Raw genomic sequence first — 17,262 nt, 5'->3', positions numbered from 1 at the left:
TCCTCCTCTCTAGATGTAATTTGTAATGGGTGGAGCTAGAAGGTCTAACCCCACCCATAACTATCTCTCCACCCATTAGATCCACAGAGGAGGAGCTGGACTTCCAGAGAGGGGTGTCTGGATGTCATTTGGCTCTGCAGTGAACACCACTTGGGTATTTCCAGCAGAATCCCACCCATTGGAGTGCGATCTCACCGCCTTCTCCTCTTTGAGCTCTGGCTCTTTGTGGCGTGTCTCTTTCTCGGTCTCCCTGACCAGCTGTTTGAGGAATCCTCCCGGTACGGCGGAGAGAGGAGGAGGAGGCTGTGTGGCGACGGCTTCTGGTGTCTTCTTCTCCTCCTTGATCTGTTCACAGATGGGGAATAAAGGAGCTCACGTCATGAACTCCATTTCAACAAACTGTCCACGTCTAACTGACTGACACAAATCACATGAAAAATGGTTAGAAGGTAACATTCCCACTGCAAACATGCATTTTCTTAAAGGGGTGGTTGATTCTGATTTCACTTTTCTAACTTTAGTTAGTGTGTAATGCTGCTGTTCGAGCATAAACAACATCTTCAAAGTTACAATGCTCAAGGTTCAAAGCAAAGGGAGATATCTGCATTTAAAGAAATTCCTTTTTAAGGACTACACCAAACGGCTGGTAGGGACTACACGACATTCCTCCCGGGTTAGTGACATCACCAAGCCTAGAATTGACATAAACCCCGCAGAATATGCTAATCACTGACTAGAAGATAACTACACATAAGCTACATAAATTCATCAACTAACCACACAGAAATGTCCTGTTGCATCTACAAGTTGTCACTTCTTCTTGAGTCTCCCCATCATTGTCTGACTCCGGTTTAAACATAAAAGGTTTTGAAATTTTCAGTGCATGTCGGTGTGAGGTAAAAGGACATGAGCTTTTGAATCTCCGCCCACTGTGCCGGGTGCAGCAGCTCATTTGCATTTAAAGGAACAGACACAAAACAATGCGTTTTTGCTCACCCTCAAAAAGTGACAATTTTAACATGCTATATAAAACATGTATATTTAATATTTTAAAATTTTGAGCTAAAACTTAGCATACACACTCTGGGGACATCAAAGACTTATTTTACATCTTGTGAAAAGGGCATTATACCACCCCTTTAACATTCTGTCATAATTTACATGCAAGTGAATGCATGTTGTTTTAAGGATGTTTTATATTTTTTATCTGATAATCAAATACAAAATACTGATTAACAAATAATAATAATAAGAGATTGTTTGCATTATTTTTTATTTCAAAAATGTTTCTGCAGGTATCTGTTTACAAAAAAAAAAATGCAGGCGAATTTTTATTGGTCCCTTTTCAGTGTGTTCAAAGTTATACTACTCAATACCAGTAAGACTTACAGTGATTCTGATTCTGTTTAGGAACAAACCTCTTAGTGTCACTTTTCAAGAGACCAAAAGCATGCATATACTCCAAATGGTTCAAGAACAGCATGCAATTTAATTTGGGTAGGCCTTTTTTAGGCGTTTTAGGCAAATTTTGCAGGATTCGTGACAGGTTAAGGATGTTCTATATTTTTTATCTGGAAAACAAATAAAAATACATTTACAAATATTTTAATACTTTGTCTTATTTGCTAGTAAAAATAAAAGCTTGGGTATGCAAAAAAAAAAAAAGTAAAAAAAAATAAATAGATATTTTATATTTTTATCCAGAAAACACCATAGTAAACTGATGTTGTTAAATGGTAATACCCTAATATTTTAATATATTAATATTAACAATAATCGAAATACCATGGTAATGTATGATTATCAATGTAAGTGTTAATTTACGAGCCATGCCCAAACAAACATGGTAATAATACCATAGCACACTTTTGTTGGGGAAAATAATTGAAACACAAACCTTCCCTTATCCAGAATGCTTACTTGCTAAAGCTGAGTATTTAGCTTGTTAGTTTACTTTTGCTAACAAGCTATAGATACCAAATTTACCATAGTTTATGCATAGAAAATATGAATAGGGTATTTGTAGTAGGACCATAGTAAACACAAGTCATATGAATATAACGTTTAACAATGCTATTTGGTATTAAACAATTTATAGCTTAAAAATTTAGCAAATGTAGACGGTTACTACAACATATTGTGAATCTTTGTGAAAATTATGCTCTTACTCCCATAAGATTAGCATGACTATTTAGCATGAATCTTCAACCAAAATACTGTAGGCCTAGTTACTAGAGGTAGTTGTACTATTGTAAAACCACAGTAAATTTTATGTGGGTGAACTTTAATATTGTTAGTATCATGACAGTTTCCACTGCTTCCCTTGATACTCTATTAGCAGCACATACAGTGATATTAAACACATGGTGAGCTGCTAAATGCTAGCTCAGGGCAGTAGGTCTTTAGGAGACCAACAGAGCTGTAACACTATATAGAGTGTAACATAACTGCACTTCATGACAGCTAGCCAGTGGAAATAGTTCGGTCTGCAATACCAACTAGCTAAAACTGCCTGTGAAAAAGATAGCTTTAGCATGTATGCTACAGTATAATCACATGCACATGGCAGCTGAGAACAACTGGAAAAGTAATTTAGATGTGTTTTAGAATATTAAAGACCTAATGACAGATTCAAGAGAGCTAAAACCTTAAATATACCACAAAATATCACCGATGCTAAGATTATCTTAGCGAACCATAGGAAGCGGACCACCATAGAGACCAACAGCAGCAACAAGGGTCACACTGTGAGAATAAAAGCCTACTTAAAACGGTTATGAAATATTAATGAATGATTTGGTGTTGGACACATTTGGTGAGCGACACGCATATTGTAAACAATAAAATGCATGCAGTCAGATGTCTCTTCCACACATCTATCTATGCTGATAGTACACGCACATCCGACGTCTATTGATGTTCGCATTTTCATCTGCAAGATGTAGTTTTTAGAGTGTTTGCTCATCTGCAATATTTCCTGAAAGATGTTAAATAGACATTAAAAAAATGTTTATGACTTAGAATGTATGTAAAACTGCTTTTTCTAAGATGCTTGTACAACAGATGCTTTCCAGATTAAGCACTCTTTAACACATACCTGTGCTATCTATCTATCTATCCATCTGTATATCTATCCATCTATCTGTATATCTATCCATCTATCTGTATATCTATCCATCTGTATATCTATCCATCCATCTGTATATCTATCCATCTATCTGTATATCTATCCATCTATCTGTATATCTATCCATCTATCTGTATATCTATCCATCTGTATATCTATCCATCCATCTGTATATCTATCCATCTAATATATTTTGCATTTACCCAAAAGTGTATTTCAAAGATAGAAAAAAATGTCTTGCCCCTCAAATTACATTTTCTAATATATACTTTACCATTTGAAGGGTTAAACGAAATATATTTTCTTAAGCATTGATTTTTCCAAAATACTGTATAGCATATATTCTACCGAATAAAAAAATGCTTGTATGTATATATATAGCCACCCAAATGAAAATGAAGATAATGATGTTGGCAAACAATCACGAGGGCCTAACTTGAGGAGTAGGAGTTAATTGTTGTTATAGCACTATCTTTTTTAATATATTTTTTAATCCTAGGACATGCATTAGTAGGACTTGCCTGAAAATAGTTTTTTTTTAATGTGTGATTTGAGGTAAAGAAGATTTTAGTCTTTCCCCTCTTATGTTTAAGAGACACAGACAGTATTTTGACTTTCATTATATAATGAATGTCAGTGGGTGGTATGAGTGAGACTGAAAACAGAGAAGCATCTACAAAAGGACAGTGATTCATTCTTGAACTTGTGCGGGTTAGTTGAACTACAGGCATGCAGCCGTCCTGCACCTCCCTTCTGTTCCCAGAGTTTTAAGCGTGAGGAAAGCGCCATGACGGGACGAGGGGTGAAGGCAGGGAGATCTCAGCCAGGTGTGATGCTGAGGACGACAAAGTGGAGCAAAAAAATGGAAACAGTGACACTGTGGACCTGCCCAGGGAGAAAGAGACAGAAAATATCACAGAATTAAAATGTCTGGGTCATATTTAATCTCAAAATAAATTGATATGTAATTTTTTTTGTTTGTTAAATAAAATAAACATTTTACTATTATAATAAACATTTTATTATTATTTTGCATTGTTTGCAATATTTAATATTCTATAAATCTAATAATAATATAAAATGTCTTGTATGACATTTCTATAATATTTCCTCTAAATAGACGTTTTCTTTACATCTGAAATTTTATTATTACAAAAATATTTCAATAAATGTTGGTTCTTTTGCTGTTGTAGGCAGTAAGGACCTTTGAAATAACTGAAATCATTTGGCGAAGTGATATGGAAACTGTAATGCGGCCAAGACCTGGCTGGAACTACTTTAGCCATGCGTTTCCCTGAAAATAACTGCACACCTTAGAACTTTCACAAACCAATCAGATTCAAGCATTCAAATGCCCTGTAGTATAAATACATAATTTGCATATTCATTATGTGAGATGAGATTCCCGCTGAATATACATGGTGTCTTAAAAATCTGAATTTAGGGAAACTGGTGAAACAAATTAACTAGCAATTGAAAACATCATTTGCTGCCCTGCTGGTGTGAGAGGTTTGTTTATTACTGTACATCACTTCAGCTCAAATGAAACAAAAGTTCTCACTATGTGCTCTTTCACCAACAGTTCAGGCAGAACGTTATAAAGCAGGAGTGAATGAAAGCATTAAGGGTTAAGGAGAGAACTGAGTCATATTTAGGAAACTAAATATATTGATTCGGGGTACGGGTAATGTTCTTGCAATGCCCTAGAAACCACCAAAAACACCCTAGCAACTGCATAGCAACACCCTGGCAACGACACAAAACAGCCTGGAATCAAGGCAGTGTGTTATGCACAGGCAAATATCCAGAAAATGCAAAAATCTAGAATTAGGCTGTGGTTGATAAATCCAACTGAGCTTGTTCAGGCAATAACATAATAAATGAAAGAGATTATGTTCTTCTACAGTCTTCAGTGAAGCATTCGCTCCATGATAAATACAGACCTCCAACTCCAACAACACAAACTAATGATGAAAAACCCAGAAGCCGGCTCTAATGAAGGCCAAATGGCAGGAATTGACTGGAAACAGCACAGATCTGTGGTTCATTACAGTCAACGTTCAGCCAGCAGTTTTTCATTTTAAAAATGTTTCACTTTGTTCATGTAAGGTCTTGTTTAAGCATTTACATTTCTGAAAAATCACTATTACCACTTTTGGCAAACCAAACAGCTCCAAGGGATTTACCAATATAAATAGCGGATACTTAAATTAATTTTATCTTTAAATTATATGATGACCAAAATCGATATTACTTGTTAAATCAAACAAAATACTGTGTTCACATACACAAAATATCTAATAAATTATAATAGAAAAACAAAAATCAAAGCTGATAGACTTGTGTGCAGTTTCGTTTAAAAAAGGAATAAATAAAAAAAATGAAATGCTTGCCATGTAATTTCTATACATCGTAAAAGGCACCATGGTATTATTATTTTTTGGACATGTACCATGGTGTCAGAAGTTTCATGTATATTTTTTCTAACCATTTTGAAAATACTGCCAACCTTTTATGCCTAATTTTAATCCATTGATTGACCAATTCTCAATCTATATAACTGAAACTCATGTTGTTGTTTTTTAGTTTTTTACATGAAATAGACAATTAGGTCTAAAATAGTAAAACACACACAGACATATATATATATATATATGTATATATACTGTATATATTAGTCAACATTTAAAGTGGATCAGAAATGTTGTCCTCAGACAAGAACGGGTATTGTTCTTAATTCATGTAACTTTGATGAAAGGTTTTGATCTTCAAATGTTGACTACTGTGTGTGTGTGTATATATATATATATATATATATATATATATATATATATTTTTTTTATATATATATATAAATATTGAATTCCAGGGCATTTCATAAATTTCTGACCTTGGTACCACAGAAATACCATGACTTTTGGATACCATATGAATATACCACATGAACTTGCTATTATATACACATTGTATAAAAGACCCATGTACCTTTTTTTTAAAGAACTGCTTCTTCTAGAAGACAAATGGTTGCTCACTTGTTTCCTGCAAATCAATTCATCAGTGCAAATGCACAAAAAACACTGATTCATGTGAAGCTTAGGTCACAGGATCATGACATTGCATGCAAATATATCAAACACTGCCAAACCTCGACATCTTGTCATCCACTTCGACATTACACTGCAAACAACAAAACAAATTAGTCAGAGGCTGAAAATGATCCTGGGAGACAGAGCTCAGATTTCAGCTTGAGTCAGCTCCGCGTTTAGTCGCAGAGTATCCCGTCGATCCAAACAGAAGGCCTTTAATTTCTCAACCAGAATGAATAACTTCTGGGCCTAGACGTAACACCTAATTTCATTAGGAGAACACCAGCCGGCTAGACCAGCCATACAGGACCTGGATATCTGTGAGTCTGGGATCTATAAATAAATCACAGTATCTACAAAAGAAACAGATACATTTGGGTGTCAATTAGAAAAAACGACAGGCATACCTTGTGATGGCTTCCTCTCTGGAAAAAAATACATCCAATGAAAGTATTGTATGTGTGAAACTTCGGTAAAAAAAAATGAAGAGGCCAAAAGCAAGGCACACAGTCTCACTGTCACTGAGAGGGTGAAGCTACAATCTGAAATAGAGTGGCATGGACATTCACTCTCACACACACACACACACACACGGATAAGCATGGCAGCTGAGTTAACACAAGACTTGGCTATAAATATCCCGCAGCAAGAGGAGGTGGGACATACTACCCTGTTTGGAAAACCCTTTGACACAGGAAGAGTGCTGTAAACGGGGAGAAGCTGGAAATGATATCGACATTGAAATCACATGATACAGATGATTTCAAAACATGGTCGATTCATTTGGCGCCAATACTTCGGAACAGTTTAGAAGGGACTTTGCTAGGGTCAGATGTCCAGAATAACCCCATTTCCTTTAGAGGTTTTAGGATAAAAAGTGCACCTGGATATTTGTTAAAATATAAACCTGTGAAAACACAGTCTTGGCAACAGCTAGGAAAAGAACAAGTCAACAGTCCGCAGGCCTACTAATGTCTGGCGGTGTGATTTGATGGACAGACTCAGCTGTGAGACGCAGGGGGGAGGGAGGAGGGTGTCAGAGAGAGAACAGATCCGTATCATCACAGGGAGGAACAGCCCGAGGCAAATGGATATTAGGATTTTTTAAAAAGGGTCGAATGAAGCTGTCATGGAGGAATATCTCAAAAATCCTTCTTGATCTCAAGATTACATATTTAATCTTTACCAAACTTCATTTTAAACAGCTAAATCAATTTCACACGGAAAGGTCTTGCTTTATCTGAAGCCATATTGATGGAAAAAATAAAACTGATGAGGACATCAAGTTGTTTACACTGAGGTCAAACAGTAACAGCACTGCGCGAACGATGCCAAGGTCGTGGGTTTGATTTCCGGGGAAAGCATGAACTGATAAAATGTGTATATCTTGAATGCAATGCAAGTCACTCTGGATAAAAACATCAGCCAAATGCATACATGCAAAAGACAGATTACAAATGCATGTAAAAAATAAACAAATAAAAGGGTCAGTGTGAATGCAATTGCATGAGGACAAAAAGCATTTTAAAGAAACAATTTAAGGAAAACACTTTCAAGAGGGGAACTGACTCAAGTCTAGCAGCATTTTTATTTTCTTATCTAATGACATACAGACATTATGACTCGTGTCCAAATACTTTTGAGGCCGCTGCAATCAGTGCAGTTAAAAACACTATTTAGCCTTTTCACATCTAGGCACAAGAAGAGAGGCAAACGAGGACAGATATTACAATATGGGGAGGATAGTAAACCTCAGGAACACTTAGATTGATTTGAGCTTTGATTATAGCTAACAGGACATCCAAGAGAGGAGTTAACTCAAGAACACTAATGCACAGATCAATCACACTGAGATCTGGCCACAGTTACTCCGAAAGGCTTTGATATGTCCTGAAAGTTGCCTAATTGAGGTTTCAGTTTATAAATCTTGCACTGAAGAGTTAGATTAAATCGACTGCTTAAGAACCAGCGCCCTTGTTCTTATATAAACAGAATAAATCCCGAAACAATGGAGACAACAGACACGGCAACACGAAAAAGGGGCTTTTATTTCTGAACTGTTTTTATAAGCAGTCCAACACACATGTTCCTAGCTGTTCTGAAAACAAAACAAAACAAAAAACATAAGATTTTTTTTTAATAACAATTATCATTCATTGAATAATATTATCAATAATTATTATAATCATCATCATCATCATCATCATCATCATAACCTTAAATGGTAATAACCCCAGACAGTAGTATTTGCGTTTGTTTGTGGCACATGAAAAAGAGTTTCGGTTGACTGTAAACCCGGATACTCGACAGCTCCGTGCCCTAGGTAAACCCACGCACAGAGGGACTAGCTCCCCGACCAGACAATAAATATGAAAGAGAGCAAGAGAGTCCTGTATTAAACAAACAAAAATTATAATCTGTAACTTGTAGGTACAATATCTAAACTTTTATGTGCAAGATCTGAGCTGATTCTTCACCACAAATAGTTGAACTCACATCAAACCCGATCCCTTCCCGAGTCAATTTTTGTGTCTACGTCCTAAAATCTTTTAAATAAACCTAAGCTCATTTGTTTTCATTTCATATACATATATATATACTTAGATGTTTGTTTTCTTTTTTTTAAATTCCTATTTATCGCCCTCTTCCATTTCAAAACCTGCGTTCGCCCACAGACAAATTCTCCACTACAGAACAGACACACAAGCACTTGAATGAAGCAAACACTGACGAAGTGAATGAAAAGCTACCGTTAAAATAAAATATAAAACCCCTGAATAAAACATGGATATTTAGGACTGGCGGAGGTGCCACCCTTCTTGAGAAACGGGCTAGCAGTTTCAAAACACGGTACCGGCCGCCGCCGGTCAGTAGCTTTGAGGCGTATCGTCAATGACGTAAGGATCGTTCGCCCCGCGGCACACTTGTTCCACGTCACCTGAATTTGGTCACATTTTTGTACCCTTTCTCAAACTCGTCGACACTTGCCTGTTAAAACGTACCAATTTTAGTTTCGAAAATAAACAGCGAGCGTCGCATGAGCTTTTCATTGGTTCAAGGACATTTACCTACAGTCGTTTGGCACATTTATTTTTTCATCAGCTCGTGAAGCGTGATGGAAAAGTGCAGAGATAATATTTCAAAACAAGCCATTTTGGTTTGAAAATATAACCCTTGAAGGGCACTGAAACATCCTCAGGATGGCACCTCCCAGACACTTAAAGGCTACAAAAACTGGTCGACTCCCCAAAACCCAACAATTTTTGCAGAGGGTCGCATGCAAATCACTCGAAATGCACAGACAGGAGTCATAGAAAAAGAAAATTACTGCATGGAAAAAAAGAACCTGAATATACATGAAGAAAACACTTCTTTAAAATCATCTCATGCCTGTTAAGCTGTGCTTGTTTTTCCATTCAAACAAAAAAACGAAAATTAGACCAAAAATAAATGCACATAACATGCTCAAAAAAATATGTCATCTATAGAAATCTGCATTTGCGTCACATTCAAAACAATATAAAAATTCAAACTATATTCAAATCAAGCCTCACAACAAATGGTTTTAAGTTGTCTCTCCTTCCACGATCCAAGCAGCCCACCTTTCCGAACACCTGTGAGTGCGAGCGTACTACCTTCGTTCTGAATAACAGTGTGTCTGCCCGTAAATTGATTATGGTGATGCCGCTTTGCACGTCTCCCCCTCAGAAGAGCCGGCATAACTAAACAAAGACAGACAGAAGACCTCATCGCACCTCATTATGAGATAAGTCATCCAACTCTCTGCTCTTTTACACCGATGGTCCTAAAAGAAGCGCAAACGCAGTTCTCTCAGCCTGAGGTTTGCGCACGTCGCAGATTGACAGATGTGAACCCGCCCACCCCGCCCGCCCCCAAGCTGAGACATTGGGACAAACACAGACAGGCAGAGACAGAGATTCGCCATATATGCAAACATTGTCAAGAAGATTATACTGTAGATGCACAGAGAAAGGATTTGTATATACAGTCAGATAAAAGACTCCAGGTATGCTGCTCACTTTTCTTCCTAAGTGGTCCCTCTAACTGAGAATACATGCATCGTCAACCGTCCACTGGCGTCTATGTACGCCGAAGCTGTTCAAGCGACTGGAGGTCTGCAGTTCAGTTTATTCCTGTGCGCTCAGGTTCCAACACTGTTCTCGGAGCCGTTCACAGGGAGATCGAGGTGACGCGGCCTGGACTCGAGGAATTCTCAGGTGTCTCTAGTCAACATTTATTTCATTGGCACTTTTTGCACTTCTGCGAGTTCAAGGGGGAGGGGTTGGGTTAAAGAAGGGGGCGTGTCCTCGTAAACATCCCACCACATCCCTTCCCATTGTGTCAAGCAGCGTAAATCAATCCACCATTGGAAAAAACAAAAAGACGAAAAGAGAAACAAAAAATACATTCAAGGTGAAAGAAAACAATTCTTCCAGGTGACAACATGGGCATATCCTTTAAAGCAACAACACCTACATTTTGCATCGTGTACACACACAAGTACACGCATTTAATGCATGTGAACGGGCACACAGTAACCCAACTGAATTTGGTGTTTACAAGGGCCGAGCACCAAAAAAGAAAAAGAAAAAAAAAGCTCCCTAATTTTTACACTGTATGTTGTCCTCTAAGAGCACAACTTCGATGTGCACAACACTCGCAACTCATGCTGTTATTACTTGTTCAATCCGACAGCGAGTATTACGGAAGTGTAGAAGACTTTTGTACTTTACAAGTACAGATCAGGGGTTGGGTGCCACAACAGTCCACAAATCAGAGTCCATTTAGTATGAAACTGCATGCATGCCGTCCACCCACAATGTTGACAGAAAGTGAAGTGGTGCAAAGCATACGCTTCAAGAACTGCACAGTCAGTGAGGTGGCCTTGGCGTTTCCACAAAGGACATGAAAAGACAATGGGAGTAATATTGTTAAAGCCATCGTCTATTGAGATTGTTTCCATCTGATTAGCTCTCTCAGACCGAATGGCTCTAGTTTCCCTTGGCAAAAAGGATCCACTGGCTCCCACAGCAGAAGTACTGATACTGTCCGGCTCTAGCACACTGCCACTTGGGAAATAATCTCCAAGTGAACATTGGTTGGGTTTTTGGGACCCTTACAGCAGAGGCCTTTATCTTTGCCTGTATACGAGCATGCCAGCGTGTGCATGGAGAATGTGGGGTTCACAGAGGAAACAAGAGTGGCGTGCTCACAACAGAGCCACAGTATCCCAGCCTGCACCAATGGTCAAAACAAGGTCCCAGATGCAGCATTGATATCACTGATTGTTCTTGAGCATTATCCTGGAGTGACGCCAACCCCAAGGAACTGTGTGCATGTGTGTGTGTGTATGTATGTGTGTGTGCATTTGTTTGACGGACAGTTGAAGAACAGCAGTCCAGCAGAACCTTCCAAGATGGACCATGTGGCGGCTCACTGTGCCGGTTGGGAAGCCTGATGGTGCTGGACAAGCGTTTTGCTGGGAGAGAGTGTGAGAGCGTGTGCATGTGTGTGTTGATGAAAAGGATGGAGAGGAGCACTGGACAAGGGTGGCGGGAGGTGGGCGGCTCACAGGCCGTTGCTGTTGCGGTGAGTGAGCGGAGGTTTGGACAGTTCCACCACGTTAGTTCGCCCCTTGCCGATCACTTTGGGGGCACGACGCAGCAGCTTCTGGGCCTCGGTGAATGCTTCAGTGAGTTCTTTCTTCCACTGTACGAACTCTGGGTCACTCTGTGAGAAGAGGAAGAACATTATAAATTGCTAATCTGATTTATTATTTGAACAAAGCAAGAACAGTAATGGATAAAACCCTAGCAAGCTACCTAGACAGCATTTTTAGGAACACTGGATGCAAAGGATATTTAAAATACGAGTTTGGACAAATGCATCTTTTGTAGATAAGGCAAAATCAGACAGCATTCGAAAAGCCAGTCAAGGGAGACGTTAATTTTAAATAAAATTATTTGAAAAAGTATTGGTGCCTAAATGTGTTTTTTCTGTTTTCCTAACTCATACCATTCTCTACGATGTCTCAAACGTATTACTAGCACTTCTTGTGTTTATTGCCTCAAAATGAATTGCTTGTATCCCTTATTTGTAAGTCACTTTGGATAAAAGCATCTGCTATATGAATAAATGTAAATTTAAGTATTGATAGAAAAATTGTTCTAATAAAAAAATGCACCAATATTTTGGTGTGCTTTGTAATGTTGTGTGCCTAGAGTGTCGTTGGCATGCAAATGTCAAACTGGATTGGAATCAGTAAAGCTGAAGGCTCATCCATTTAACGTGAAAGCTATTTGTATTGCACGAGCGGCCTGAAAAAAGCATTTTAAATCAGCCTCTTATGTGGTTTAATTTCGGCAAGGTCTGCAAATGTGTGGACATGCACTTTCGATGTTGCTCCTGCGCTGATGGGAAAAAATATTCTCGGCAGAAAGCAGACTCAAAAACTTCAAGAGATAAGGAACGTTTCCTAGAACAGAAGTTCATAGCAGTACATACGGAAGCCAACAGAGACTGTGCTTTTTTTCTGGATAATTTAATATTTTCACATATAAGAAGCCCACAGAGGACGATATAAGAGCAAACGGAGAAAAAAGAAACCAAGGTTGGGCATTATGACCAAGGCTTAATATTATGTTAACAGTATATCAGACAATATAATTGTTTTTACTGAAAGAAATCATGGGAAAATGTCTGTTGTTTTGGTTTAATATTAATTTATCATGCTGCAATAGCTTTTTATTGGGGTGGGGTAATCCAGTCCAACAGCCAATTAAATATTTTAATTTAATATCATATATAAGAAGCCCACAGAGTCAGTGCTTTACTTTTATAGTCCTATTTTTGGGACTGAAACCAGTTCTCGCCTTTTTTAAGAAAAACAAGGCCGTAATATAAGTCACATATTACACTAGGTAAAATGTATTAATAATTGTATATTATTATTATTATAAATTACATTATTTCATCTCAAAAGTGACATTTAAATACAAAATGTATGATTTATTTTATTATTTAATACTATTGATTTATATTAATAAGACAACTTACTATAGTTTGGTACAAATGCATAGGTAGCAATAAAAGTGAAGCAAGATAAAACAAGAAAAGAAGAAGAAGAGAAAACCCCCACAATGAGACAGTGAGAACAGCATGAAGGTGTCCTACCTCGCACTGCAGGACAAACTGTTTTCCTCCTTTTATCCTCAGCAGGATGCACTTTTTGTCCTTGATCTGCGTCTCCTCCACAGTCACGATCTGCTCCATGGTCAGCAGGTTTTGCTAGAGGGAGGAAAGACTAATTAGTGCATCTCTCTAATACCCTTTTTCCACCAAAAAAGAACTGGTTCGGAAATGGTGCTGGTTCAAAGTTGGTTCGGAGTTGGTTGAACTTGCGAACCTTCTCAGAACCGGTTTGTTTTTCCACAGACTCGAGCGCCCAGCGAACGACGTGGTTACGTCACTGTGTACGTCGCTATACGTCTTAGCTAGAAACGCTTGCAAGTACAACATTACTTTGGGATTATCTCTAACTCGTGTACCAAGAAGGCTTTAAAAACAATAGAAATATATACGTCTTTTAATCTTTTCCTTTGATATGTAATCTTTTCTGATTAGTTATGTACCCCTGTCTTGTGTCTTTTTTTTCTCTCCGTTTATTTGTTCTATTTTGTGACTGTTTTCTTCTTTGCTTACATAATGTTTTCAATAAAAAAAATACAAATAAAAAAAGCTAGAAACGCTTGCGCCAACTTCAAGCATAACAATTACAATGGCGGACTACATCGTGTTTCTGCAAATGTTTCTCCTGGCTTTGCGGTCAGAAAAGATGTTTAGAACACATCTAAACCCGCCCCCAGCCCCCGACGTAAGCATTACGTGGTAAAAGAACGGTTCTCTGGTTCTAGTCCAGCAAAGAGTTGGTGCCGCTTTGGAACCAGTTTTCCTGGCCGAGAACCGGTTCTTTGGCTGTCGAAACACAAAGAACTGGTTCGCGAGTAGGCACCGGCTCCGAACCGGCTCTCAAATTGCTTTGGTGGAAAAGGGGTATAAGAGTCTTCTCACAGACTATCCATGCTACCCACTAGCTCTGCATGGGTGGGATTTTATTCTACTCTTCAGTAGGGCTGCAACTAACGATTATTTTAATAATCGATTAATCTGTCGATTATTTTTTCGATTAATCGATTAATCAGATTAAAAAAACAGAAGGAAAAAAAGCATTAATTTCCAACCCTTTATTCAAAAACAGAACTGACAGTGCAAATTCACAGTGCGAAAGTGCACAAACAGGTCACTCCTTGAACATCCCTGAGCTGTTAAAGTAATAATAATAATAAAAAATGGACTAACACAAAAAACATACACATTTATGCTTTACATCTGCCAAATATATAGGCTTTTTTAAAATAGTGAACAAAAAGATGTATATTTTTGTAAAAAGGGACCTGAGCTGTTAGAACAATAAATAATTTGATTTTAAAATGATTTCTTTGAACGTCAGAACTTGCTCTCTACACTACACTCACAGACGCACACACTCACAAAGTCTCACACTCACAGACGCACACAATCACAAACTCTCACACTCACAGACGCACACATTCACAAACTCTCACACTCACAGACTCTCACACTCACAGACACACACACTCACAAACTCTTAACACTCACAGATGCACACACTCACAAACTCACACTCACAGACGCACACACTCAAACTCTCACACTCACAGACTCTCACACTCACAGATGCACACACTCACAAACTCTCACACTCACAGACGCACACACTCACAAACTCACACTCACAGACGCACACACTCACAAACTTGTGTGTTGGTATGTTTTTTGTCAAATATGTTGTAATCTAACAAAATGTTTGACATTATTTGACAAGCACATGCACACAAAAGACAAGTCTCGTGCAGTCGGATAATAGGTAATAATAATAGCAACAATAATAATTACAACAGAAGATAATATCTCTAGTCTATCCTAATATTAATTATAAATACAATGTATATAAAATATATACAATGGATTGACTACCTCATATGGTGTGTAAGGCCTATTTTGCAGCTCATCCATTCGGAGCATATAGTGAAGTTTCTCGGAGTCATTTAGAATGAAAAATTCAGTGCTGCAAATTGTGTAAAAAATATTCCTCTTGTAGTGGTACTTGGGACAGACAAGAAAGTGTTTTCATCTTCTGTCTATCTGATTGAAATCACAGTCTGCTAATTCAGTGGTAAAAATTTAATTGGTTTTATTTATTGTTGTCCATTTATCGAACTTCCATGCCTCTTAATAATTACATTCCTATGTACCAATTTACCAATGCTCGGACACACTCGGTCTCTCTCGCGCGCAGACACACTCGGTATCTTTTGCACACTGTTGCTCGCGCGCTGACACACTCGGTCTCTCTCGCGCGCAAACACACTCGGTATCTTTTGCACACTGTTGCTCGCGCGCTGACACACTCGGTCTCTCTCGCGCGCAAACACACTCGGTATCTTTTGCACACTGTCGCTCGCGCGCTGACACACTCGGTATCTCTCGCGCGCAGACACACTCGGTATCTTTCGCACACTGTTGCTCGCGCGCTGACACACCCGGTCTCTCTCGCGCGCAGCGTCCAGTCCGGCGCCTCATAGCTCTGCTCCGCGCTGAACACATTTTTTTATACTCAAACATCTCCGCGACTTATTGATAGTCGCGCGACAACGAATCGATAATGAAATTCGTTGCCAACTATTTTAATAATCGATTTTAATCGATTTAATCGATTCGTTGTTGCAGCCCTACTCTTCAGGTACATGCTATCTATCAGTGTCACTTGCACTTAGGTAGAACTTCTAGAGGTTGTCTCAGGCTACGAGGGTGACAAGCTGTTCTTGTACTCTGAGTCAGTGTTGGTACAACAGGCTGCAGACGTAGCATCTCATGTAACCGTCTGATCTCGGATACCTCATTCCCATCAGACTGAAGGATAATGGAAGACATCTCACTTCTGTACAAACATTTTTCCTCAGAATGACAAGTGCATTCAGTCTGGTTTCTATAGACCCTGTTTTAAAATATGCTTCTATATGAAAACCTAAATCTTTTTTCCCCTAAAAAGCCTTTTGCTCACCGTTCCAGCTGTCAGAATAGAAAATGATTTTCTAACACCACTATAATCACAGCATAAAACAAGGAATGCAGTGAAGTAATGGAAAAAGAAAAAAAATTAATACTAAGGATAGGCAGAATGACCAACGTTTTATATTATGGTAACAGTAAATTAGTATCATTATTTTTGCTTAAAAATTAAAGCTTTTTTAAAATATTAAATAAATTTGTAATTAGAGCCCGACCGATATATCGGCGAGCCGATATTATCGGCCGATATAAGTAATTTTCATAACTATCGGTCTTGGCATTTATAATGGCCGATAAATTAATATAAAAAAAAATGCGGCGTGCGATTCATGTAAGGGTGGCGCTGCCAATAAATCACCTAAAAGCTGTCACAATGAACTGGCAAAAGCACAGACATGAATAAATCAAATATAGCAAGGAGACATTTTAATTGTTTATGAATAACAAGTGTTTTCAGTCATTGTGGGCTGCAAAGTTGAGGATGCGGACTGGCGATCTTTGAACGTGCCAGAGAGAAATGTACATTTCAGAAGGATTACATAAGCAGAGAGCAGTTTGTCTTTTGTTTTGATTTGTTCCAGGGCCTGAATTTCGTTTTGGAAAATAGGGGGGAAATCCCCCTTTAGGTCATTCTTATGGGGGGGATTTTTTAATTTGAGGGGGGATTTTTTTTTTAGACAATTTTTAAAAAATACGTTCTTTGTCCATCTCCATCCATCTCATCTCCAGCATATTCCACAGGAAGTGCATTTACCCTTCAGATTGAAGATTCGGGAGCTCAGGGAGTTAAAAATGCAGGAAACTGGTGAAATCTACACTTCTTTATCTTAGTTACAGATCAGGGCAGAAACTCTCTGGCCCCAGGGAATCTACAGT

The 17,262-nt window shown here is 38.3% G+C and overlaps 3 protein-coding genes across 7 annotated transcripts in view; 1 reads left to right on the top strand and 2 right to left on the bottom strand.

The window, feature by feature from the left end:
* The window catches only part of myo18b (myosin XVIIIB), a 55,119-nt gene extending 48,297 nt beyond the window's left edge, over nt 1–6,822 (bottom strand). For 3 of the 5 annotated variants that reach the window (XM_077243559.1, XM_077243560.1, XM_077243561.1), the window contains exons 1-3: nt 6,621–6,757; nt 3,880–4,012; nt 196–347 (exon numbers count right to left, since the gene is read on the bottom strand). In XM_077243559.1, the coding sequence (XP_077099674.1) occupies nt 196–347; nt 3,880–3,916 (189 nt within the window). In that variant the 5' untranslated portion in view covers nt 3,917–4,012; nt 6,621–6,757. Of the gene's footprint in view, nt 1–195; nt 348–3,873; nt 4,013–6,620 lie in introns of all 5 variants that reach the window. The other 2 variants (XM_077243562.1, XM_077243563.1) reach the window with 1 other exon arrangement.
* Nucleotides 1–17,262, top strand: part of septin5b (septin 5b) — a 297,634-nt gene that overhangs the window by 146,141 nt on the left and 134,231 nt on the right. The gene's annotated exons all lie outside the window — the stretch shown is intronic.
* grk3 (G protein-coupled receptor kinase 3) overlaps nt 8,242–17,262 on the bottom strand; it is a 76,001-nt gene continuing 66,980 nt past the window's right edge. Inside the window, exons 20-21 of the mRNA XM_077243598.1 lie at nt 13,408–13,521; nt 8,242–11,964 (exon numbers count right to left, since the gene is read on the bottom strand). Of these exons, the coding sequence (XP_077099713.1) occupies nt 11,803–11,964; nt 13,408–13,521 (276 nt within the window). The 3' untranslated portion in view covers nt 8,242–11,802. The remainder of the gene's footprint in view (nt 11,965–13,407; nt 13,522–17,262) is intronic.

This window comes from Siphateles boraxobius, unplaced genomic scaffold (genome assembly GCF_051911475.1).
Source record: "Siphateles boraxobius isolate OS27281-9 unplaced genomic scaffold, OSU_SipBor_1 25, whole genome shotgun sequence".
NCBI lineage: Eukaryota > Metazoa > Chordata > Actinopteri > Cypriniformes > Leuciscidae > Siphateles > Siphateles boraxobius.
This window is presented reverse-complemented; position numbering and strand designations above follow the sequence as displayed.